This window comes from Amblyomma americanum, chromosome 5 (assembly GCF_052857255.1).
Source record: "Amblyomma americanum isolate KBUSLIRL-KWMA chromosome 5, ASM5285725v1, whole genome shotgun sequence".
Taxonomy (NCBI): Eukaryota; Metazoa; Arthropoda; class Arachnida; order Ixodida; family Ixodidae; genus Amblyomma; species Amblyomma americanum.
Genome location: NC_135501.1, coordinates 172,951,496 through 172,976,955, shown reverse-complemented (window position 1 = coordinate 172,976,955; position 25,460 = coordinate 172,951,496). Strand labels below are relative to the sequence as shown.

General features: G+C 47.5%; 1 protein-coding gene across 1 annotated transcript in view; it reads right to left on the bottom strand.

Moving 5' to 3' along the window:
- Positions 1 to 25,460, bottom strand: part of LOC144134351 (uncharacterized) — a 33,748-nt gene that overhangs the window by 6,067 nt on the left and 2,221 nt on the right. Inside the window, exons 4-10 of the mRNA XM_077667281.1 lie at positions 24,436 to 24,534; positions 16,274 to 16,690; positions 13,938 to 14,151; positions 11,898 to 12,051; positions 8,688 to 8,803; positions 6,665 to 6,785; positions 2,596 to 2,769 (exon numbers count right to left, since the gene is read on the bottom strand). Coding sequence (XP_077523407.1) covers positions 2,596 to 2,769; positions 6,665 to 6,785; positions 8,688 to 8,803; positions 11,898 to 12,051; positions 13,938 to 14,151; positions 16,274 to 16,690; positions 24,436 to 24,534 — 1,295 coding nt within the window. The remainder of the gene's footprint in view (positions 1 to 2,595; positions 2,770 to 6,664; positions 6,786 to 8,687; positions 8,804 to 11,897; positions 12,052 to 13,937; positions 14,152 to 16,273; positions 16,691 to 24,435; positions 24,535 to 25,460) is intronic.

The following is a 25,460-nucleotide window of genomic DNA, read 5'->3' as shown; positions in this document are numbered from 1 at the left end:
ATCAGTCCAAGGCTTTTGCTTCATGGGTGGATCAATGTGGAGCACCCTTCAAACACGCATTCGTAGAGGTGTTATGGAAAAATAGTGCCCTTTAATGAGGGTGCAACCATTACATCCTGTAAAGTATCATTAAGTGCACCCTTCCTTAAGGGTGCTGATCTCTCCCCCCTTTTTTAGCACCGAACAATTGGAAAAGGGTGTTCGTCTGGGGACAGCTGATTTACACCCTAAAGGGCGAGAAATTGTTTAGTGTGTGGGGAAAGTCAGCCATGATAATCACCGCGTTCGCACAGTACCTGTCGGGACGGCCTTGTTTCGTATATGCGCATAGAATTACACAATGTTCGCTACTGGCGGCCAACAAACGAGGCTGGTTTCCATGTCCAAGATAGCTGGCCACGGCAAAGCTCACATAGAGACGGTAATCATTTCTGACAAATATTAACGCTTCGAGGCAAGTGGCGCAGGAAGCGGAGGTGCGAAGAGTGGATTGCAGCAGTCCACAGGGTCATGTGTTTCCGGTGCAGCAGTATCCGCTTGGTCCGCATCGCGTAGCCGTACTTGCAATCGCAGGCATACTTCTGGGACAAGCACGAAATCTTGCTCGCTGGCTGAATGCGTGGACAAGATGTAACATATTTCGCACGTGCGAATGCACATGTAAATATTAACGGCGTGGATTATGGAGATAGTCTGTTTTGGTCAATTTCGGATAAGCAGCTCAGCGAAACGCTTTCAGCACTGCGCCGCTTTTACCTTTCCGGGTTTCGTATTTTTCTTGGCCTTCTCCAAGTCGAAATGTCACCAGACGAGGGCGTTTGTTTCGGTTTTACTTATTGCGAGATTATGATAGCTCCGCATCCAATGCTGGCTTTACCTGATAATTGCGGCCCGAACCAAAGCGCCGTAGCCTCATTTATGAGGGCGTACGTAAGGCGCCAGATTTTAAAGGACAGCTTAATAATGGCGATATGTAAAGAAAAAATTCGTTATTAATGAAGCAAGCGAAGTGTTCGCCGAGGCTATGTTTCTGTGTTACCATACTGCGACGGTTTTAAGCTTCATTCCGACCGTCTATTTTTTAATGCTTTGTGCTCGTATTCTGTGAGCACCTGCAATCCACTCTCATCAATTGCCTCTCAGGTAGATACAGTGTGGCCTTGATGAGAAGCGCACAGTCTTTACTTCAGCACAGAATGTATGTTTGCTGTGATTTATTCCCAAGAAGGACTATGCTATATTTATACACAGTGAAATTGAACGGTGATAATGTGCAACCCTGCCTTAATCCGTTGTGTAGCTAGAAAAATGTTCTGCTGTCACCTACGTTATGAAATTTATTTTCGGTTAAAAATATCACTTTGAGCCTCAATATGGGACAAAAAAAAGATCTGTACCAACCTTAGTACCGGGTAAAACTATGTGGTTACGAAATTTTAACAGCATATTGTCGCGTATCTTATATGATACACCATGTAGTTGAGGGTATGTTTTGTGAACGTATAAAACTGCAGTTGAACGACCATAACGGAACAAGAAATGCTATACTAAATCGCGTAACGGTGGTTAATGCGTTTCTTTAGACTGCGCCTCTTGTGCGGTGCCTAAAATTTTGGGGAAAAAATTTTCAGCATTGAAAAACTGCAAGGTACTGATATAGATATAATGAAGGTTATAGTACATTCCTTCGATATGTAGCAAAATATTTTTTTAGACTTTTCAATCGCTCGAATAGAGCAGCTAAGACTGCCATAGAAACCAATTGGGAACGCTTTTGACGATAGCAAAAAAATTCAAGCCTGCCGACGGCAGATCTGCGCAAATATTAATTGTTTTAGTGAAATCCCACAATATATGAAAATATTGTGCTCATAAACTCCTTCCCGTTCAAAATGCTTCTGTCCAGAATGCTTTTGTCCCAGGGTTGTGGTATGCCTTGAAATAGAGTCGGATTTGATTGAGGGGAATAATGAAAGTCGGCTTACGGCCTTCCCGTCATCTTTCCTTTCATCCTTCCTTTCATCCTTCCTTTCATCCTTCATTCGTCCTTCCTTCCTTTCTGTTTGCTTTCTCATTTTTCCCGAATGTAACCCTCTACTGCTACGTATTAAGCAGATGTGCCCAGCGACTACTGGCGAAGAGCTTTCATAGCGTGGCACACGGTATTATTGCCTGGGTTGGTTGATTTGTAAAACAGGGTTTTGAATATTTTATTAAAGGCGCGCCAGCGATCACCAAGGTCAATGAAATGGAGACGAGCTCTGCCCCCTGAACCCGTGCCCAATCATGCTGTGTTAGATTAGCGAGAATGCCATGCAATTTAATCGTGATCTCCGCTTCATCTGTATTTCCTTGTAATCAGATTTCGGAAGCTTATACAAGCCGACATCTTAGTTGCGAGAAGCTGGGAGATGAGTGTGATGGTGTCAAGGTAATCTTGGGGGCGATGCCCTTGGAACAAGGATACCACAAGGCTGAAGGGCAACAGCCTTTGCGATCAGTTTATCACTGGGACCATAAACAATGAAACCAAACGATCGCCACATCGATCGCTGTAAATGTTGCCAGAATAAAGGACATTTGAGATGCACTTACCACGTCCCTGTGCTCCACAGTTGAGCGAATGCACTTGGCGTAGACCAGCTTGTCCTCCTTCAGGTTTGCGTCCGTCACCTTGTACAGCAGAATGCCTAGCTCGAACGAAAGGCCCACCTTGGTGTCCGGCCTACTGTACCTGATACTCCTCACCATCAAGGTGGCCATTAGCTTCTGCGCACCATTGAATGAAGGCGAACAGACAGATATGCGTTGGCGAATGCAAACTTATTTGTGAGTGCCTATCTCAGTTTCGGTTTGGGGGACAATATCTCCCAATAAAGGGCTTTTCAAGTCTCACACGAGCTTCTCCATGTTTGCTTCGGACTGCCTGCCGCCACGTCCAAGTGACAGTTATTACGTTGATGCTCAAGAAACGACTGTTTACAGGGACTAGTGCATAGCGCCAGGAACACAAAAGCAATAACCGGGCTTGGGAACGCGAAATGCGGCACTGCTTGCCCCTTCTCAACTGTGCTATGGGGAACTTGCGCTGAAGTTAGCGGTGCCGATTGCAGCGCCATAACACACTGCCCAGTGAGAAGAGCAAGCAGTTTTGTGTAGTACTCATAGTACTTTTCCGCGCCACCTTCAGGCGCATATTGGCGTGAGCCCCCGCGCTCGGTCGAAGGCGCACGTGCCGTGCGTCAGCTATCTGGTCTACGCCGAGAGAAGCTCGGCAATGAATGCTGTCAGCAAAGCGTGGGTATCTAATCGCGCAGAATGTGTTCTCGCGTTTTCAGCGGCCCAAGCGGCTGACAAAAGCAGTTTTGAGTCACCAAATGCAACAATTGCAGTGGCACCTTGGCAGCGCAGGTTCCCCATTGTCACAAATTCGGCGCACATTCGGAACACCGACACAGTGCGGAAGCAATCTCGCCAGCGCGCGCCGTAGAGGATTCTAGGTCGGTGGAGTATGAAACCCCGTAGGGCCCCCAACCCTGTGAGTGTTGCTGCCTTCTCCGCTTCGCTCGCCGGCGCAGCGGCAAAGGAAACTTGTCCGCGCGTACCGCCGAACAGTCGAGACTGTTCGAGAGTGAGAGCGAATGTATCGAACAGTCGAGAGTGAATGCTACCCATAGCCGACGGAGAGGCGTAGCCTTGAGCTTGCTGAGTGATGCCCTCTCCACTTCTCTCGCGCGCCGGCGGCGGCGGATCGGAAGAAAGAACTCGAACTTTTTGGAAAACTATCTCCACGCCTGACCAATGGGGACGCGCGCACGGTGGGAGAATGCGGAGGAAATTGTACAGTTAAAACCGCGGATATGTGCGGGCCTGCCTTGGCGCTAAGAAACGAACAGACGCGTCGTGCACCTACATATAAAGGACGATGACTGCTGTATGCCTGAAGACAGACAGCAGTCAACATCACTCTCCTAGACACGGACCAGCGAGGGGCAGGTTGACAGACAGGTTGACTGCTGTCTGTCTTCAGACAGACAGCAGTGAACATCACTCACCCGGGGACAGGTTGACTGCTATCTGTCTTCAGACCGAAAGGAGTCAACATCACTCGCCCAGACACGGACCAGCGAGGGAGCGTGCGCCAGCCTGTCTTCCGCACGGCTCCGTTGTGATGCTCCTGTCGTCCGACTGTCGTAGTGGCCGCTGATCAAATGGCCTTATTTTGTGTTAGCGTACTTTAGGTGCGATATTTCCTTTTATAGTAGTCTCTCTCGAGTGTTACATTGCACGAGTTGCATCGTGTTGTAATCACTTTGTATGTGCTCGTTCGACTGATTAGGAAATCCTCCGTATCACCTCTTTGCTCTGCCCATTCTCGTACTTGCGACCGCTGAGCACCAAATAACCACCCCCTGTAATTGGGCAGCTGGTTTCTGGCTCAGCTTGCCACGCTGAGCCGAGGGCATCTCCTCTGAGACCGAGACCACTACCCCCACAAGCTCTAAGGGTGTCTGGGAGTGCACGCATAAGTGCGCGAAAAAGTGGCAGTTATACACCGAGTCTTTTTGCACGTATTGCCTCCGCCTCCTTGAAGACGAAGCAGTGTTTCAGCTGTTTTAAGAATGAAGCGTCGAAAGGCGGCTCACCACACAAGGCATTGGAACTCTGAAAATTGACCTGCCTGCTCTGACGCTTCGCCTTTTATCTTTGACCTGTCACGCCTAGATCCCACAGATGTGACGATTACGTCAATACCTGGATCCGTTTGCCCGCACCTGTTAAGTTCAGTCGTCAGGTCGTCATCTTATAACAGCAGACAGCGCACCACTACAGAGGCTAGAGTTACTTAGCATAGAATATATAAGCTGGTCGTGCAGCTTATGTGTTTCCTAGGTTGAACGCGCTATTCAGAAACCCAATTTGAGCGTGCGAATGAGTCCGCCGCTCACCTGCCAGCTTATTCGCGTATGAACCTACTGGCACAGTGGCTGTGAGCTTCAGGATAGGAACTTAACACTGCATTTGCTGTGCAGCGTGGATGCATTGCACGAATTTTATTACCGCTGACCCGAAAGACGCGGGTTTAATCCCAGCCGCGGGGGTCGCATTTCGACTAAGGCGAAATGCTAGAAGCCCGAGCACTGTGCGATGCCAGTGAACATTAAAGAACCCCAGGTGGTCGAAATCTCCGCAGCCCTTCACTACGGCGTCCCTCATAACCAGAACCACCATAAACCAAGCACAAAAGATTTAATATGCTTAAGACAACTGAATACTATTACATGACACAAGCCAGTTTTTATGGAAGTATAAAATAGTCCCAGCAATAAAGCTGCCAGATTACAACCTAAGACGCGGTTATAAAAGAGAAATTTTTAATACATGCTTTCATCGGACACTGGCTAACTAACAACCACGAAAATAAGCATAACAAACCCGCAACCAAGATCCCTGGAGAGTTAACATTTACAGAGAGACGTACCGTTTTCAGACATTAGAAAATAGATTGCCACGCTTGCTTAGCAGTTTGTCCCCAACAACTATTTATCCTACTGAGTCATCATTTTCGGACATACTTTTACACTTCCTATCTTAAACCCAGAATAACACTGAGAATACGGTGCTTTATTACGAAGAAAATAGCATTCGTTTGAAACAAGAATGTGTGCATATTTTTACTTCGCGTTCATTGACATATGTTTTCTTTGTTTTCCTCCTTGTTTATTTTTGACATTGCTTTTTCTTTGTTTACCTCCTTGTTTATTTTTTTAACTCCATGCAAAGATATGCATTGTATTCAATAGTAATGTAATCTAATTTGGGATTCTACTGTGTAAAATTTTGCACTCTGCTGTTTGTATTTATATCTCCGTATTGGTCTCCCGTTTGCCATGGCCGGGGGAGGGGGAGACTTGGCGCTCTGTCAAGCCGCTTTATGCCACCTTTTACTCCAAGACCCCTGCCATCATGTACATAATGATGGCAAATAAAGTGATTATTATTATTATTATTATTCAGTTTTATAACTCGGCCAAATGCAGGCGCTTTGAAGACGCCGAATTCGTTGTTCGCTTTATTTCGGGCCTATAAATGTGCACCACACAGGCCGAGTGGATTGCACAGTGAGCCCCGTGGAAGACAACTTCGTTCGGCTGTCGAGCACGAGAACGCAGGAAAAATCCGAGCCACCGTGATATGAGCCCACCCGCCTTCTTGTTATCGCCGTGACAGCGTGTTCTCATGCGTTCAGGTGGTTGCGAGGCATTGTGATCGCATCTTTCCAAGGTGATGTATCATATGCGAGATGTGCGCTGCTCAGACTGAAAACGAGAGTTACAGACAACACTAATGGTTTATCCCAACCGCAGAACTTCTTAAGGGGATTTATTCCTGCTAGATGACAGCTCGTCGTCTACAGCCCTTTAGATTGCATAAACACTGGCCAAGAATAGAGAAGATAACGATAGCGATTACATCGTTTTCCTTCTGTCGTAGCTCGAGCTTGTCAGGCAGCGTGCATCACCGCAAAAGGCGTTAACCTTCGTTCGTTAACCTTTCCTCATTATACTCTTGTCCGGACACTCGGGAGTCATTGAGGTAATGGAGGGCAACAGTTCTCGCTCAGATAGTGACGCCTATAGGTTGTCTACCGCACGCTGCTTACCATGTCTGGCACCCTCTTGTCTGTTGCTTCGACCACGGCGGGGGGCGCTGCGAAGCACTTATCGTCACTCTCCATCCCCCCCGTTGAACTAAGGGCGATCACGGTGTCGGCCTTCGTGGTCCTGCACACGAACACAGATGCTCACAGAGTTTCCTAGACAGAGCGCTCGCATTAATACACATAAATGTGAGTAAAAGGGCAGTAAGCTGCCCACTAGCTCACACCCTAAAGCAGCATACTTGCGCAGCATGCTCACACCCTAAAGCAGCATACTTAAGCAGCATACAGTGCCCCTAAAGGGGCACTGTATGCTGCTCAAGTTCTGGAGCAGATTACGATCACTAAATATACGAAATACTTCCTCTTGGCAACGGAGGTATATTCCCACAGCAATTCGTAGTAAAGGAAAGTATTGCAAACCAAAGCATAGCGTTTAACAAATTTCAAAACAAGTCCTGCTTCGTGCTGCATTTTATGTGATTCGGCGTTCCAGGTTCTTTTCAATTCACCTTTCACTCACTGCAGTAGGTCGCGGCGCCATGGCTGTTTTGTCCGATGGAGGCACTGGTTCGCATGCTGCATTGTGTTTGCGGGATATAAGATGCGGGTTGAGTTCTGGCCTTTGTGACGATGCAACAGCAGTGATGCTGTACTTAGTTTCGTCAATATGCGTTATGACGAGCCTGAGGTTATTGCGTTGCCCGACGTCGATTCTGGCTTTGTTCGCATGGAAAAAAGGCCGGCCGTGATTACCAGTGAATGTGTACAAAGTGCTAGCAACTTGTTTTCACGTTGTTGTGCTGGGGTGAATGAAGGGGTGTAAATGCATTCATGCTCTGCCTCAGACTGCTCACACCGATGTAAAGCTACAATTACAAAGCACATCGCAGTTTGCCTAGTGAAAACTAAAGCCCCCACACGACGACTTCCATGATTACGACAACCGAATTGTTGATGATGTCAAGTAATATATTACTGCTTGGTAGAACTACCATGTTGCCGCAGCTATTGCAGGCTACGAATTAAATCGGCGGAGTAGAATTCAGGTTTTCACTCTTTGTTCAGTGTGGCGATGTACAGCATTGGTCAGAAGTCTTAAGGCCAAAGGCTGTTCACTTCAGCCGAATAATAGAGCCATTACGGCACTATTAAAAACCGAATGGACTTGAAATTCTAGCAGAAAGCTTCTTCTTGCTGTAGAGAAGCTTCCTGCTTGACTTTTGGTTTGAATGATCCGCTACGCGGAGCATTCAAGGAACATTCATTTCGCTGCAGCTGAACGCTGTGGCCTTAAGACTTTTGACCAAGACTGTACATACAGATGACTTGTCATTACATAAACCTACGCACGCGAGCAATGTTTTAATGAAGCGACCGTGTACCGTATGAAGCGAACCAAATAACCGCATGCACCAATGCTCCCGCCAACTGACCGCATTAATCTTTTCTTTTTCCTCTACTGTGCAGCACACAAAAAGTGGCTGAAGGCATTCTGGATATGCGTCGACAATCTTCGCAGGAACGACTCACACTGCCAGCGTGTGCATAGTAGGGAAGCTCAAAAGAAATACTATGGTGGGGGTGTCAGTGGTTACGCCTTCCGTGACCTCCATAGGCTCTTAACCTTCCACTTTCTTCGGTATCTGTGGCAATCTTCGGTATGTTTCAAATCGTTTATCTACCATCACTGCATTCTGGTCATGTCTTTAATGGAGGGCTTTTATACGGATGACCTACGACGACCCATGCGCGGGCTAGGGAAAGCACGGGAACCTGGGAGGGGAAGTCAAGGCTTTGTAGCCTTGTCCGTAGTGCCTAGAGATGGCGCCAGCATTGGGATCGCGCGCAGCGACCTAATTCGCTTCGCATCGCACGCATAAACCACAGCTACCGCCGGGTTTGGCGCATCACTAAAAAAACAAAAACGCTCGCATTGGTACAACCTAGCTTGAAGGTAATGTTCTAAAATTAGAAAAAAAAAGCATTACGCTGTGAAAGTTCATGTTGCTGCTGCTATACTCACTCGACGGCCAGTTTGAACTGCGCCTGGTACGTGCTCCACGCATTTGTGAAGTCGTACAGGCCGAGTGCTATTATCGTTTTTTTATTCTTGTCGTTGCCTTGCAATATTTTTAGTTTCTGCGAGAAAAAGAAGTTATATAGGTAAACAGTACGCACTTCAGGCAATGAAATAGACAATTCCCCAGCGATAATTGCTAAAAAACAGGATGATCGAATTAGGCGGGTTTTGAATGAACAAACACTCCACTTTTATTCATTGAACTTGGCTCTTGCTGTTCCGGTAACTCCAGCTGTTAGGTCACCGAAGAAGTTTAGTATCGCTAAGCCTACTGGCTTAGCGTTTAATCAAAGGAAGCTGGTTGGAATTAGCGATGTTTCCAGCAAATAAGGTCGTTCGAGTGCACGCACGCAACGAGGGCGGTAGCGCTGGCACATGCATATTCACAGACAATTTATGCACGTGACGAATCAACCTGACGCGCAAATATCTACCCGCCTTTGCTTTATTTCTTCACGCACGTTTCTGTACTTAGCTTCGCCCCTCTTTTCGAGCATGTTCAGCTACTTGGCTTTGTTCGTTTGTTTCGAGCACGTTTAGGCACTTGGCTCCGTCCCTCTGTTTCCAACTCATTTGGCCACTGGGCTTCGCCGCTTTATCAGCCAGCGTAACCCCTAGCGATGCGGTCTTGTAGGCACAGCTCGGATATCATAACGCCTCCGACTCTCCAGTCTGAATGGAGAATATGCACGTCCGCCGGTACAGAGAATTTACGAGCACCCCAAGGCTCACACGTTTCGCGAATATACATCGAGGTTTCTTCGTCCTCGCACCTCTTCGACGCGCCATTGAACTCCACAGCTGACTCCGTGCGATGTTTGCAAGCCTCATGCGGCTGTGTGATACGCTCTACCGCCATGTCTAGCGATCCTCCGGTTCCCCTCGTTTTACCACCGCGTCTCCATCTCCTCTCCCTACGCGACAAGCGAGCCGCCTTTCGTCTCTCTCTCCCTCTACTACCTTTCTGCCTGCTTCCGAAGCGCGGCTCTCCGTCTTGCCTTTCCACCTTGCCACCCTCGCTACTCTAGCCTTGGCTAAACCCGCTTGCTTCCCCTCTCATCCTAGCCGCCACGCTTCCTCAGCTTCTTTTTGAAGCAGTCTACAGCGATTTCCGCAATGAGCCTGCTTTTCAAACTATTGCAAAGGCACTCAAAAGCGCTTATCTGCGCTCTCTCCGTGCATCAAGCAGCGAAAACAAAAATGGACTTCTTGAATGGGCATTGGCGGTTTTTGGTGTACGGATGCGACAAAACTTTTTTTTTTCACTCTAAACAGAAAAACGCTTAATATTCCTACTGAAACGTCCTATGGGAGCCGCTCGTATCGAACTAATGGAATATAGGGCCTATATGACATAGACAAAATATATGGAAGTCCATATGTTTCCTGCGCGGAGTCTGTAAGCTTTTCATGAAATGGAATGCAAAGACGTTTTTCATCAGCTCATCCATATAATTTCCATACATTCTCTATATAGTGTCCTTGACGTCACCTAGAGTCCGTAAACATCTATACGCGTTTTCCTTATAGTCTATACCGACTCCGTATGCTCCATACGGAGTCTTATAATCCATATGAAAACACTGAGTTATGCGACTCGTGACATGGAAAATTTCAATAGGGATGTGTCTATTTTCTGATCGTGATTTCATTTCGTGATCGTCGGGTTATCATCGAGAGCTATCGAGTTTGTATCTCGGAGAGTTTGTTCGGTGGCTGTAATGCAGTTTTCTGCGTGGTGTTTCCCAAGAGTGATTTTGGGACGGTCTTCTACCTCCCATTACAAATAGTTTTGGGTCCCAGCTTTTATGTTTGGCGTAAAAGAATTTGTTGGGCACATTTGAAACGGGAGCTGCAGAGCAACGACAAGCCTTTACTGCTCATGCCCTGCACTCTAGAGAGCTTAAGCGTAACACAGCAGGTACTGTTAGCGTTTCTGTTCTTGTTCTCTTACTGCAATATTATGAGCGTGAAATGACTCCTCGAGAGTGTAGGGACAGCGAACACCATCTAACCACGACAGCTGTTAATAACCCTTCAGTACAGAAAGTGAAGCGAATAAATTTCGGGGACAACAATAAAGGACGTTAGTCGCCAAGCAGCCCAGATTGAAAAAGAAAATGGAGGGGACACTTAAGGCCAGCCTTACGGGTATGAAGCGATAACTTTAATGGGATCCCTCAGAGGCCTGAGGTCTACTCTGCGTATCCCGTCGCAGACACCGATAACGTTCTATCTTTCATCATCACATAACGCTTATCCTGCCATTAAAAGTGCAATAGAGATCCCTCCTGCGCAGGTACTCCATAGCTGTCGCCTAGGTCTTGCGACATGCCAATGTATATGGAGGTGGTCATTCTCTATTTTACAATCATTGATGGCGGGCAAGCTTTCGCTAGCATAACCCCGGTTAGCTGAGCTAAGCCGCAGCCATTTTTTTCGTCTCTACAGTTTGCCTCCTCTTTCCCAAGCCTTCACAAGCCGTACGCAAACATCGGGCGCTTTTCCGCTAATGGAATTTCTAACGCTAATGTATAAAAAAATACGAAAGACATGTTTTTTGCTGTAATTCAGGAATTAGGCTCTGTTGAGTACCGGAAGTGAAAACTTAATTCATCAGGTCAATGATATCATTTCTATGTAGTCTCCATATAGTGTGCATGACGTCAGGTAGAGTCCGTGAACTTCCATAAGCGCGGTCCATACAGTCTATATCGAGTAAATTTGCCCCATGTAGACTTTATATGTGCTCCACACAGCATTCGTTGCTGCTGGCGTGCTTCCTGTCGCGCATTGGAATGTGCCAGTGAACGTAAAAGGGGAAAATTTTAAGCCCCACCACGGTATACCAGCAAGATTCAGTACACGTTTTATTCGCGGGAAACGCCAAGACGGTAAGCATAAGTCCGGCGACACGCGAAGCAAGATTTTTCATCTCAGTGTCTATACGAATGAACCATGGTTTATGAGTGAACGGTTAGCTTACAAGTCGGCTGGTCTGTAAGATGCGACGAGAGATATCTTCTTCGTTCAGCACTTTCGGGTCGATCTTCAAATACGCCCTTCCTTCCCCCTTGCAATCTCGAACAACGCGAAATAACCGTCCTGCCGGTGAACAATTGCCACAATGAGGGTAGAGATTTGCGTACTCACTTCTAGCACTTGTTTGGCTTTAGTTAAGAGCCCGGCCAATTTCGAGCTCTGTGTGATCACTCTGAGCAAGCCGTAGTGTTTCATGTTGTTTGCGGCCAGGGAGGCGATCTCCTTGCTCACATTCTGGTTGTTGAGGATTGGAACGTCGACGTACCTGGAAGGAAGGATATTGCAGATTATGCGCACCGCGTGTGATGGATGGCAACAAATACGCAAAATTTCTGAAGGAAGCATCAAAAGGCAGCAGAAACGGCGCTACCCAGGCACAGTCGTAGGTTTACAGGAAGCATACTAGGCGCCTTCGTAACTTTGATGGCAAAATTTAACACGAAGAGCTTAACATCCCGAAGCCTCACGTGTGTTACGAGAGACGTCTAATACCCCTGTCACACGGGCACTTTCGATCCTCATTGAGTCAATGCTCATCGAACTCAATGCAGATCGACGGTTGTCACACGGCCACTTTCAAGCGCAATCGAGCTCGATCCTGCTTGACTCGATGCCGATTCCTCAAGAGTGCTTGAGGTTCCAAGCACAATCGAAAACACTCTCGCTCTCATGAAGCTATAAAAATAAACACAAGTTAACAAAACCAAACCACAATAGTTGTCGTTGTAATTGATTAAAATGTAATACCGAACATTTTTCTGGTACTATGCCTGCTTACATGCAAACATTTGAAAATAATCTCTACACCACGCTCCAAGCTTCGCCGTCAGTGTAAACAAAGAAGGCGTCCTCCTGCTCGTCGGCGCGGAAACTGTGGAGCGAGCGCGAGGCAGCCGCTCTCATCGACTGCTGGCAGGACCGCCTAAATAATTTGCGGCGCCAGAAGAGAAACGCCGCAGTCTATGCAGAAATCGCGGAGGCGTTGCGGGCCCTCGGGTTGCATCGCACAGCAGCAGAGGTGCGCCACAAAAACCTGGCGTAGATACGCAATGTACCGATTTGGCTACGGATTTGGCTGCCGCTGCCCCCGACTTCACAGTGTTGCCGGACATCGCCATGTAATGGCTGTCGGCGGAACATTTGGCGCCACCTAACACACATGAGGGAGACTTCTCAATGAGCATTGAAAATGCCCGTGTAGCACCGGATGTTTCGAGCGTGCTCGAAAATCTCGATGCAGATCGAGCTTAATGAGGATCGAAAGTGCCCGTGTGACAGGGGTATAAGTGTAAGACACCGGATTAAGTTCGGCAAAACTAGGTAGGGCTTTTAGGATGCAGTGTTCTCGAACCACCCACGGGTGCTTTTGCAATTTGCCTGTATCGAAATGGGCCGCCACCGCGGGATTCGATCCCGCTACCTTGAGTTCTCGCGATGAGTTCATCGCCTTTGAAGTTTTATGGCCGCAGCAGTGCAGGCTTTTCGAAAACTTTCCAGACTTATCCCGCTGCCTTACAGCTCGTACAGTTAAAGGAGTTGCAGAACTTATCTGTTAAACACGCAAACATAGCGCAGCGATTACTACTGCAATGGTTACAATGGCTGCTTGAAAACACATAAGTAAGATCATTCTAGAGTAGGGAGTGGGCTTGGATGACGGCTATTGTAGCGGAAAGGCGCTTCCACTCTGCTCACGTCCGGGACAGAAATGTCGAAGAGAGCTTTAATTCGGCAGGAGGGGTCGCTGACCTTAACATTTAGTGCCATAAATGCGGAAAGAAATGGGATGCGGAAGAGATTACGGTCACTGAGAAACGTGAATTTTGAAATATTTGGTCAAAGCCGGAAAAATTTGCGGCGAAACCTATCTCGAAGGATGCTGCAAGCCAGTTAGCATCGCGAAGTGAGAAAGAAATGATCGAAGCTGGTTTCAATAGAAACCTGCGTCCCTGTTTTCTTTACAAAGGCACCCTACCTTTGGGCTGTCACTTAGCCCGGCACTGGCACAAGCAGCCACGAAGCTTGTAGTGCCGGAAACGCGTGGAAAATGGCGGTGACCAGCGACCATTTGGAAGGGGTCATAACCGCCGCTGCCGCGGATGACACAGTCAGCATGCGCACCGAAAACTCCGCAGTAAGAGCCGAGCTCACCGGATGTCAAAAGAGAGGCCACCTTGGGTCTTCTTTAGCGCCTTGATCTGCGTCTGGAACACCTTCCAGCTGTAGTCATTTTGGGCGCCGTGCAGCTTGTAACCCGTCACGACGACGTCGACGTAATACAGGAAGGGGCACAGGCCATCCGGCGGTATCATGTACGGCATGACGGCCCGGCTCCCCACTGTGCAGACCAGCTCCGTGACGGAGACTGTGAGGTTACAGGGTGAAAGGAAGCCGTGAGTCAGCAAATGCTTCGAGCCGCCGCCAGAGGAGCGCAACAGCTCGTCGACTGAGGACGAGTGCAGTGACTACGGGGGTCTCCGGGGTGACGAGTTGGGGGTGGGGTGATGTGACATCTGCCTGTAGACCCTGCTGCCCCGATCAGCTTAGCCGGGCATGAATGGCAAAGAATGCTTGGGTAACATGCAGCCCGCACTCCTGACAACAGCTCTCTTCTCCCGCTATCGATTGGCCGTGTTGGTGCACCCTGCCGTCGATGAGCTCCCGCTGCCCAGGACGTCAAGCTACGAACTGGCTACTAAACTGGTCAATTTGAGCACACCCTCTTGCCTCCGACAACCCCAAGTAATGAGAGGAATGCGTCAAAAACCATGTCAACATTTTGGGCGTAGATGCGCTATTTTTAGTTTTTTTTTCGTCAATCACACGCTGCACAGTAACCATGTTCTCTCCTGTGGGCGCGCCTTCCGCCAGTTTTCGAGACAATGGGGGAAACGCAAACCTGCGCTTTGCATTGTGGCGAAAAAGGTGGATTGCTGGGCGCGTTTCTTCAGAACTTCGCTTCACAAAGAAGCCATGCTCCTTGAATAGAAAGAGAGCCTGTGACTCTTTTGCAGAGCATATCAGGTACATTATCCAGCGCTTCGTCTTGACGGTCGATTCTCGCAGCGAAGCGGAGGCACTTTCACCAAGTGAAAATGCGCTGAAGAGACAAAAGGCGTTCAGGAGACCACTCAGCTGAAAGGCTGAAACGATTGCTGGTAAGTCCTTGTTCTTACCTCTATTGTGAAAGGTAGCAAAATAAAGACAGTATGGGTCAGCGTGGAGAGTACTTGTAGTTGTCATAGAATTCTCACCCGCGCAACAGGCAAGTTGGTGATGACTTCTGATGGGGTGAAGAGATCAGCCTTACTGCTCCACTGTTAGTATTCATTTCAGTCCAGTGCTGTCCACAGAACCAAACGACTGCATGCCGTAGCGTCTACGATTTTCGCTAAGTTGTCGGGTTAAAACGTGTGATTTTGAGGTTTAGTTTTGCATGCCTCTGAAATTGGTAAGAACTTATCGAAACAGTTTCACTAATTGTCAGCTCTATTTTCCTCAGTATCACGTTCGTAGAGGCTGTCGAGCGTTATAGTCTGACGGAATATGTGAAAATGCTATAGCACCAGTAGCGATAGCGATCGGACAATCTTTACCACGTGCAACTAGGAAACGGCACAATTTATGGAAAATGACAATGTAGCCAAAAAACACAATCTCATGTTCCTACTCCACAATAGGTATTCATGGGCTGGTAACGCACAGCACGGTAGCGCTGTTCTTAGGACCAGAAGCCGCTGCTTTGAAACCCATTAGGAAGTGCGGAAGGTTTTATTCCCAGATGTCCTAAGCATTCCCGCATTTGTCAAAAAACCCTCATTGCCTTCCTCTGTGGATGTCTCCATAATTAACAGACCAGGCAAAAGTAGCCAAATGATAGGCTCGTTACAACATGCATTGAAAGCAAGTAAAGAGTCACTGCAACCAATTCAAACATAAGGGAATGCTATTCTGTACTATAATGAATTACCTTTAGGTAAGAAATGATAACACTACTATTACCCATTGACTGACACAATAAAATTTAGATAATTCTTTAACGCTTTCCTTTGTTTGGATGGCTTGTCTTCTATCATATTTAACAGATCAGCTAATTTGTAGTCACTGCTATAAAGCAAAAGCTACTGTTACACCAAGGCTCGCAACACCGTGACAAAATGGATAGACACCGGGTGCCACATCACTCCTGAATGATGTTCCTATTCACTAGCCTTCTCTTATGAATGGTTTCCTCAAAGAACTTGCTGCTTTTTTACACAGACGTGCTAGTGCTTTTTAAAAATGTTGTCAAGAGCTTAGGCAGAACTCGTCGGCACACTGCCTGGTGGTAGAGGACGGGTATTCATCGGTCTGTTTGGGATTTACAACCCTTTACCGTTACAGGCCACTCAACTGCAAGCAAGGTAGGCGGGCATACGTAAGGCAGACAGTCGAGGAACAAAGGAGATCATATTGTAGGCGCTTTGAAGACACAAACAAGAGCTTACATGGGGTCTTTGTCGTAGTTGTGGTGCTCGTGGTCGTCGTAGTCTTCTTCGTTGTTGTCGTCTTCGTCGTTGTCGTTGCCTTCGTGGTCGTCGTAGTCTTCTTCGTTGTTGTCGTCTTCGTCGTTGTCGTTGTCTTCGTCGTTGTCGTTGTCTTCGTGGTCGTAGTCGCCTCCGTTGTCGTAGTCGCCATCGTGGTCGCCTCCGTCGTGGTCGTATGTCCCGGGGGAGGAGGAGGCGCAGGCGCTGGAGGGCCGGCAGTTGGAGGCTCTGGAGCAGGAGGCCCTGGAGCTGGAGGCGCCTCACTAGTTGGACCCCCCACATCTGTTGTATCGGCATCCGTCGGTGTAGTTTGATCCCTTCCCGTTGCCTCAGTAGTTTCCCCCTTTGTAGCCTCAGTCTCTTTGGTGGGTTTCGGGCCTGAAAGGCAAAAAAAGAGCAGTCCTCCCATTACACATCAGCTGAGCATAAAATACAGCCGACGCCGAGCAGCACCGCACATTCAGACCGCAGAAATACTGCAGCTGCAGCACATGTACAACTCAACGAGGGGCTTTGCGAACCATTTCTGAGAAAAGACGCTCCGGTAAGCACTCTTGACGTAAAGCCATCGGATACATAGTCCACTTAACATTCTTAAGTTGACTGAATTTTGGCAGTAAAAGATTAATTTCCAATGTGAGAGCAAGAGCGCTGGCACCTAAACGCGAAACACCTACTAAAGCGTCAATGTCAATTTCATATATTCCTTTTTTCATAATGTCCTTTTTTCATATTGAGGTTCTTTCTTTCCGTTTCATGCAGGTGTCGGCCGCCCTTTGATGACAGTCCATTAGGTTGTAATCTTTGCCCTCTGACTGTCACGTGGTTTTATGACATATATTGTGCCGGGTTTTCCTCGAAAATAAACAGTTGTTAGTCAGCGCCGGTCCTGTCGTTAGTGTTTTCTTCTCTTGTAGTCGTCTATTTCTGCGCTGGTCATTTCGAACCATATTAACTGTCAGCTTGTTGGACGCTTGTAGCTTTCCAGGCTTAGTCAACTGCAAAAGCGTTGTCTGGGGCTTCAGAGAACACTGAGTAGGGTGCACATCTCTAGTACTCCAGAAAAATATGTTCAGAAGCAAACTCCACCATTAAGAGCGGCCATCTGTTTTGTGAACCGCGCGCAGTTATGAATGTCCAGCTCAGTGGCACTACTTCCTTGCCACTTCTATAACCTGGCTGCTAATCGTAAACTGTTGTTGCACCTTTAGTGAATGTTTTGACACTAGCTCATCATCGTCAGCCTGATTACGCCCACTGCAGAAAAAAGGCCTCTCCCATGTCTCTCCAATTAACCCTGTCCTTTTCTAGTTGCGCCCCCCCCCCCCCCCCCCCCGCTACGCTTGCATTCTCTTGGAATTCACTCAGTTACCTTTAAGGACAAGCGGTTACCTTGCCTTTGCATAACATGCCCTGCCCAAGCCCATTTCTTCCTCTTGATTTCGACTAGGATGTCATTAACCCAAGTTTGTTCCCCCACCCGCTCTGCCCGCTTCCGGTCTCTTTAAGTTACACCTATCATTTTTCTTTCCATAGCTCGCTGCTTTGTCCTTAGCTTAAGCTGCATTATTTTCCTTAGCCTCCACGTTTCTGCCCCTAGGTGAGTACCGGTAAGATACAGCTGTTGTACACTTTTATCTTGAGGGACATTCGTAAACTGCCATTCATGATCTGAGAGAACCTGCCTTATGCGTTCCACCCCATTCTTATTATTCTAGTTATTTCCCTCATGATATGAATCAGAGGCTATTGTGAACTACTGTTCTCTTGCTAGACTGTTGAACATTGATTTCGCTTTCTGCGTGACACAAGCTATATTAGTTGTAATGTATGCGGTATCTCACTGCTTGATAAAGTACTCTTTTGTGGTTTATGGTTTGTGGCGGTTTAACGCCCCAAAGCGACTCAGGTTAGGACGAAAATGACGGGAAATGTTTGTACGCGATTCGCGCTCGCTACTCCTCCATGCCAGGCTGCCTATATTCGTTTTTTGGCCGCTTTGTGTTCGCGCTCAGATACTGATGAGATGTTCCCGGGTTCGAACCCGACCGCGGCGGCTGCGTTTTTATGGAAGCAAAACGCTAAGGCGCCCGTGTGCTGTGCGATGTCAGTGCACGTTAAAGATCCCCAGGTGGTCGAAATTATTCTGGAGCCCTCCACTACGGCACCTCTCTTTCTTCTTTCACTCCCTCCTTTATCCCTTCCCTTACGGCGCGGTTCAGGTGTCCAACGATATATGAGACAGATACTGCGCCATTTCCTTTCCTCCGAAACCAATTATTATTATTATTATTATTATTATTATTATGTGTTCGCCCAAGGACCAGCTCGGTGATCTTGCCAACCACCACAGCAATGCGCTGAAATGTGCTGTGACGTATGTTGACTGGACTTGGATGTCAGAAATTGAAAAAAATATCGCAGGGACGCTGCCTTATACGCACCCATTTATACCAAAACTTTCAGTGTTCACTCCCATGCCTATTTTCGTGTTTTACAAGCAAGGCTTGTTGGTTTCAGCTTTATACCATTGAGCACGAGGTAGCGGATTTGATTCCGGTTAATGCCGCATTTTGTTGGAGGCGAAACGCAATGACTTCTGAGTGCGAAGATATCTACGAATATGAAGGAACCGTTGAACAGCGAAATTAAAAAAAAAGCCTTCTATTAAGGTGTTCGTTAAAGCTCACTAGATATTTTGGCGTGCATAGCATTGATCAGATAGATGTGCATGCAATTTATTAGGCATATGCGAAGTAGAATGTAGTGTCCGGCCTACGCAGTGCTCGAAGGAACACTTTTAGAGAAATTGACGTAAGCCAAGAAAAACGGACTTCTAAATTCTGTTCCTAAAGAAGCAGGGGCGCATTTTCGAACGATTCATTTCATTTCACACTACCCCAGTCCTCTACACATCGGCCTTTGCTCCCCGTCACGTCTGCCGTGGTAGACGACGTCACGCTGATCATGACAAAAACACGCTCATAATGCCACATACCTGCCTAAACCATTGCCGAACCCTTTGCGCACCCTTAACATTGTTATGCCGTTTATGGATCGGTGTTGCTTTTACCAACCACTATGCTTTCCGGATGGGGATGGCCGACAGTCCTGCCTGTGAAAGCTGTGGTTGTGAGGAGACCATCGCTCATCTTCTCTGTGAGTGCCCTGCATTTGCGAGTGCAAGACATACACTGTGTTGTGCGCTGGACCGCCTCGATCCTCGCCCATTAACAAAGCAAAAGATCCTCGGTCCGTGGCCACAGTAGTCGACTGCCATCAAGGCATACAAGGCACTCTTTGCCTACTTGAGAGTGACTGGATTGAGTGACAAATTGTGACAGCGTTGTGCGTGTGTGTGTGTTATGCCTTTTTTCTTCCTCCTTTTAGTCCCCTAATCCCTCTTCCCCAGTGCAGGGTAGCCAACCGGAACCCCTTTCTGGTTAATATCCATGCCTTTCCCTCCTTCTCTATCTATCTAGCTATCTTAGCGCACCCTTGCCGCACTTTCGCTCACCCTCGCCGCATCACTGCCGCAGCCGAACCCCACCCTTGAACGCGCCCTTACCTATTCGCCGATCGGATCGTCGCTGATGGCGACGATTGACGGAAGCATGGCGACGCGTATGGCATGACTGACGACGTAGAACGGCGTTAATATAGTCGCTAGAAAGAAACTGCACGTCGGTTGTGGAGCAGCGTATGTGCGCGACTGAGCTGGACAGGAAGCATGGGCAGCGTTGGCACTATGGTGGCTAGCGGCGTCTCCTCGGCCAGGCCGACTATGTCTCCGGATTGGCCAATCGGTCTACCACCTAGAGATCATGTCGTCGACTTGACGTCACTACCAAACAAAGTGGAGCAGAGTCTTAGAACATACGGCGCTGGAGTTGCTATAATGTAAAAACGGCAAAGTCACGTCAATTCCAACAGCCATGCATGTATGTATATATATATATATATATATATATATATATATATATATATATATATATATATATATATATATATATATATATATATATATATATATATATATATATATATATATATATATATATATATATATGGTGAACACTCTCAAGGCTCGCTTACACCCAGTAAACATAAATACCCACGAGAGCAGCAGATTGGACAGCCGTCGCCGTAGCTCAGTTGGTAAGAGCACCGGACGCGATATTCGGAGGTCGTGGGTTCGGATCCCACCGGCGGCATGGTTGTTTTTTCTGCTGCTTTATAAGTAATTTTCTTTAAGCGATTTATTAATCTAAGTATCATTATCCTACTGATAAGCATAACACATTAAAAAAAAATTAACGTTCCCCTATGCACCTTGGTTTCGGTGACTGTTGGCTCCCTTCATAAATTTGTCAAACGGGCCCCTCATTTCCTTTAACTTGTCTGCTAATAGCTTAACGAGGGTCTCGGTTCTGGCAGTCTTGATGCCATAGGTAGCATAAGAGGGCTCTCGCACAGTTTCCGCCCTCACCGTTATATGACGTCCTACGTCATGCTCGCGGTATTACAGGACGTGCTACGTCCGCCGCTATGGTCGAGGGTGGCGCTGGTGAACACTCTCAAGGCTCGCTTACACCCAGTAAACATAAATACCCACGAGAGCAGCAGATTGGACAGCCGTCGCCGTAGCTCAGTTGGTAAGAGCACCGGACGCGATATTCGGAGGTCGTGGGTTCGGATCCCACCGGCGGCATGGTTGTTTTTTCTGCTGCTTTATAAGTAATTTTCTTTAAGCGATTTATTAATCTAAGTATCATTATCCCACTGATAAGCATAACACATTAATAATAATAATATAAAAAAAATTAACGTTCCCCTATGCACCTTGGTTTCGGTGACTGTTGGCTCCCTTCATAAATTTGTCAAACGGGCCCCTCATTTCCTTTAACTTGTCTGCTAATAGCTTAACGAGGGTCTCGGTTCTGGCAGTCTTGATGCCATAGGTAGCATAAGAGGGCTCTCGCACAGTTTCCGCCCTCACCGTTATATGACGTCCTACGTCATGCTCGCGGTATTACAGGACGTGCTACGTCCGCCGCTATGGTCGAGGGTGGCGCTGGTGAACACTCTCAAGGCTCGCTTACACCCAGTAAACATAAATACCCACGAGAGCAGCAGATTGGACAGCCGTCGCCGTAGCTCAGTTGGTAAGAGCACCGGACGCGATATTCGGAGGTCGTGGGTTCGGATCCCACCGGCGGCATGGTTGTTTTTTCTGCTGCTTTATAAGTAATTTTCTTTAAGCGATTTATTAATCTAAGTATCATTATCCCAATGATAAGCATAACACAATAATAATATTAATATAAAAAAAAATTAACGTTCCCCTATGCACCTTGGTTTCGGTGACTGTTGGCTCCCTTCATAAATTTGTCAAACGGGCCCCTCATTTCCTTTAACTTGTCTGCTAATAGCTTAACGAGGGTCTCGGTTCTGGCAGTCTTGATGCCATAGGTAGCATAAGAGGGCTCTCGCACAGTTTCCGCCCTCACCGTTATATGACGTCCTACGTCATGCTCGCGGTATTACAGGACGTGCTACGTCCGCCGCTATGGTCGAGGGTGGCGCTGGTGAACACTCTCAAGGCTCGCTTACACCCAGTAAACATAAATACCCACGAGAGCAGCAGATTGGACAGCCGTCGCCGTAGCTCAGTTGGTAAGAGCACCGGACGCGATATTCGGAGGTCGTGGGTTCGGATCCCACCGGCGGCATGGTTGTTTTTTCTGCTGCTTTATAAGTAATTTTCTTTAAGCGATTTATTAATCTAAGTATCATTATCCCACTGATAAGCATAACACATTAATAATAATAATATAAAAAAAATTAACGTTCCCCTATGCACCTTGGTTTCGGTGACTGTTGGCTCCCTTCATAAATTTGTCAAACGGGCCCCTCATTTCCTTTAACTTGTCTGCTAATAGCTTAACGAGGGTCTCGGTTCTGGCAGTCTTGATGCCATAGGTAGCATAAGAGGGCTCTCGCACAGTTTCCGCCCTCACCGTTATATGACGTCCTACGTCATGCTCGCGGTATTACAGGACGTGCTACGTCCGCCGCTATGGTCGAGGGTGGCGCTGGTGAACACTCTCAAGGCTCGCTTACACCCAGTAAACATAAATACCCACGAGAGCAGCAGATTGGACAGCCGTCGCCGTAGCTCAGTTGGTAAGAGCACCGGACGCGATATTCGGAGGTCGTGGGTTCGGATCCCACCGGCGGCATGGTTGTTTTTTCTGCTGCTTTATAAGTAATTTTCTTTAAGCGATTTATTAATCTAAGTATCATTATCCCACTGATAAGCATAACACATTTTATAATAATATAAAAAAAAAATTAACGTTCCCCTATGCACCTTGGTTTCGGTGACTGTTGGCTCCCTTCATAAATTTGTCAAACGGGCCCCTCATTTCCTTTAACTTGTCTGCTAATAGCTTAACGAGGGTCTCGGTTCTGGCAGTCTTGATGCCATAGGTAGCATAAGAGGGCTCTCGCACAGTTTCCGCCCTCACCGTTATATGACGTCCTACGTCATGCTCGCGGTATTACAGGACGTGCTACGTCCGCCGCTATGGTCGAGGGTGGCACTGGTGAACACTCTCAAGGCTCGCTTACACCCAGTAAACATAAATACCCACGAGAGCAGCAGATTGGACAGCCGTCGCCGTAGCTCAGTTGGTAAGAGCACCGGACGCGATATTCGGAGGTCGTGGGTTCGGATCCCACCGGCGGCATGGTTGTTTTTTCTGCTGCTTTATAAGTAATTTTCTTTAAGCGATTTATTAATCTAAGTATCATTATCCCACTGATAAGCATAACACATTAATAATAATAATATAAAAAAAAATTAACGTTCCCCTATGCACCTTGGTTTCGGTGACTGTTGGCTCCCTTCATAAATATATATATATATATATATGCGTTGACATAATAAGGCATATAGTGCAATTATCTTTTAGGTTTTCATTTAGTTCAGTCGGCGTGCCAGTTGTGATCACAGTGACGTGATGGCTATAAGAAAATGACTAATTATATTCGCAACCAGTGCCACCGCATCATCGCAGCTACGCAACCTACTGCCAAAGACCAGAAAATATGATGCGCCAATTCGTTGCACATGCACCGCAGTTTGTTTTCCGAGACAGATTTAGTGCCGATAAACACCGTCACGGGTGTCAAACTCGTCGTGCTGCTCCCTAGCTCTTAACCGTGCGGCGGGGGCGTGGGACGCGTTTCTGTGATATGGTGCGTTCCTGCTGACAGGCATGACGTCAACCATCCCAGGCTAGACTCTGGTTATGGATCTGACCAGTGTTTTATACTTCGCGGAAAATTCTAAAGTGTAAGTTAGTAAGCGCGAAAGTGAACTGTATGGATGTCGCGAAACTAGAACTGAGCCTATCAGAAACTCCTCAGTATGCGCGCTGTGGCGGCGTCAGCGCGTGCAGCTTCGGGGAAGACTGGTTACCCCGCATTTGTTTCTAAACTTTCCGAATCCCTCGGGCTTTTATTTTTCTCCTGATGAGGCTTAGTGTCAGTCAATTTCTAATACCTTTTGTGTTACTCCTTACTCGGCGCACTTATGTCCTCCTGTTTCCAACCCTATTCGGGAGCTGTACCATGTGGTATGGAGTTATCCAGAATAATGTGCAATAAAACTTGGTGTATAAAGTGCAATAGTGGTAACACATGGCGAAAATATTTATGTTCATGGACATGAGTCCCGTCCCAGGTCACAGCCCTAGTAAAAAGAGCTATATGAAGCACTAACCTCAACAAGCGTTTTCGGACAAACGTCATACAATTTGAATGATATTGTATGACCTCTGGAGAACAACTTTGATTTTGTAAAAAAAGCAAATAACATTTTTACGGCATGTGAGTGATAATTATATGTTTGGTTGACATTTCTGTATTAGCTTATGGCAGCATACAAGTTTTCCTTAGGTAGAGGTCTGCTTTACTGGGGGTAGGCATTGTAGTGCCAGAATATCCGCAACAGCTCCCATCCGAGAGGTCAGTGGGCAAGACCATTATATATTTATAAGAATGAGAAGCAGTATCTTGATGTCCAAGGTGCAATCACAGTTGTTAGCAAAGCTCACCCGATGGAGGTTTGCGAGGCGGCCCAGATGGCCCAGACACCCCATTTCCACCTCCACCTCCTCCACCGGACGCCTCCTCAGTGACGTCATCGCTTGGGCCTGCGTACGAAGAAGGAACTCAGTGAAACGGTTTCGCTGGATACCAACAAATGCCGAATTTCAATTCGTCAGCATTCCCTCGATTAAAATGTCGCGATACCGCAATCAGTCAGGTCGTTCGGTGAAAGATCTCGGGGTATGCGACAATCTTCTATTTTCTCGACAAGATTGTTTTGGAAGCGACAAAACTTTGGGGTGGCACCTGGGGCAAACATGACTGATTCGATCCGCGCGAAGCAAAGCTGTGGGTGCAGCTCACGATTATTTCAACGAGCTTCAGTTTTTGTAGATACACAGGGAAGGGTATTGCGCATGGTGACCTTCCTCTTTCCCCCTTCGTTTCGTGCTCTTGCGCGTTTTCACATAGCCGTGGTCCGGCCATTGCTTCAACTGCGAAAGCACTAACTACTGCAAGGAATCAAACCCAACCAGGAATCTTGTGGCGTCCCTGACCACGGCGGTCTAGAAATAAAATAAATATTGCCTTGACTGGGTTTCGAACACGAGGCGGCGCGAACAGACCAGCTTCGCTGGCCACTGCGTAAGGGCACTAGGCTACTACCGCCGCCGATCACGCCTACTGTTAAACAGCAACCTACACTCATGCTGGGCATCGCACATCCTCGTCTTCATCCATTTCCATGTGCGACGCGAAAGAATGAGATTCAGTTTAACCCACGGAGGTCACGAGCCCACAAAAGGTCACAAGCCCGCGGCGCCACTATCCTGCTGGCGGCGCCTGCCGGCCTGGAAAGAAAGTACTGAAATGCAACGTCACGGCGTGCCTGCTGAAGCAAACACCCGTTTCGTCTGCTTGTCGTCTGCGTTGAGCGCGCGCCGCCGGAGTCGCCTGCCCGGGCGCTATATTTTTTTACTTTTTTCCCTGCTGCTTCTACGAGGCGCCGCATGGCGCCGCCACTGCATGC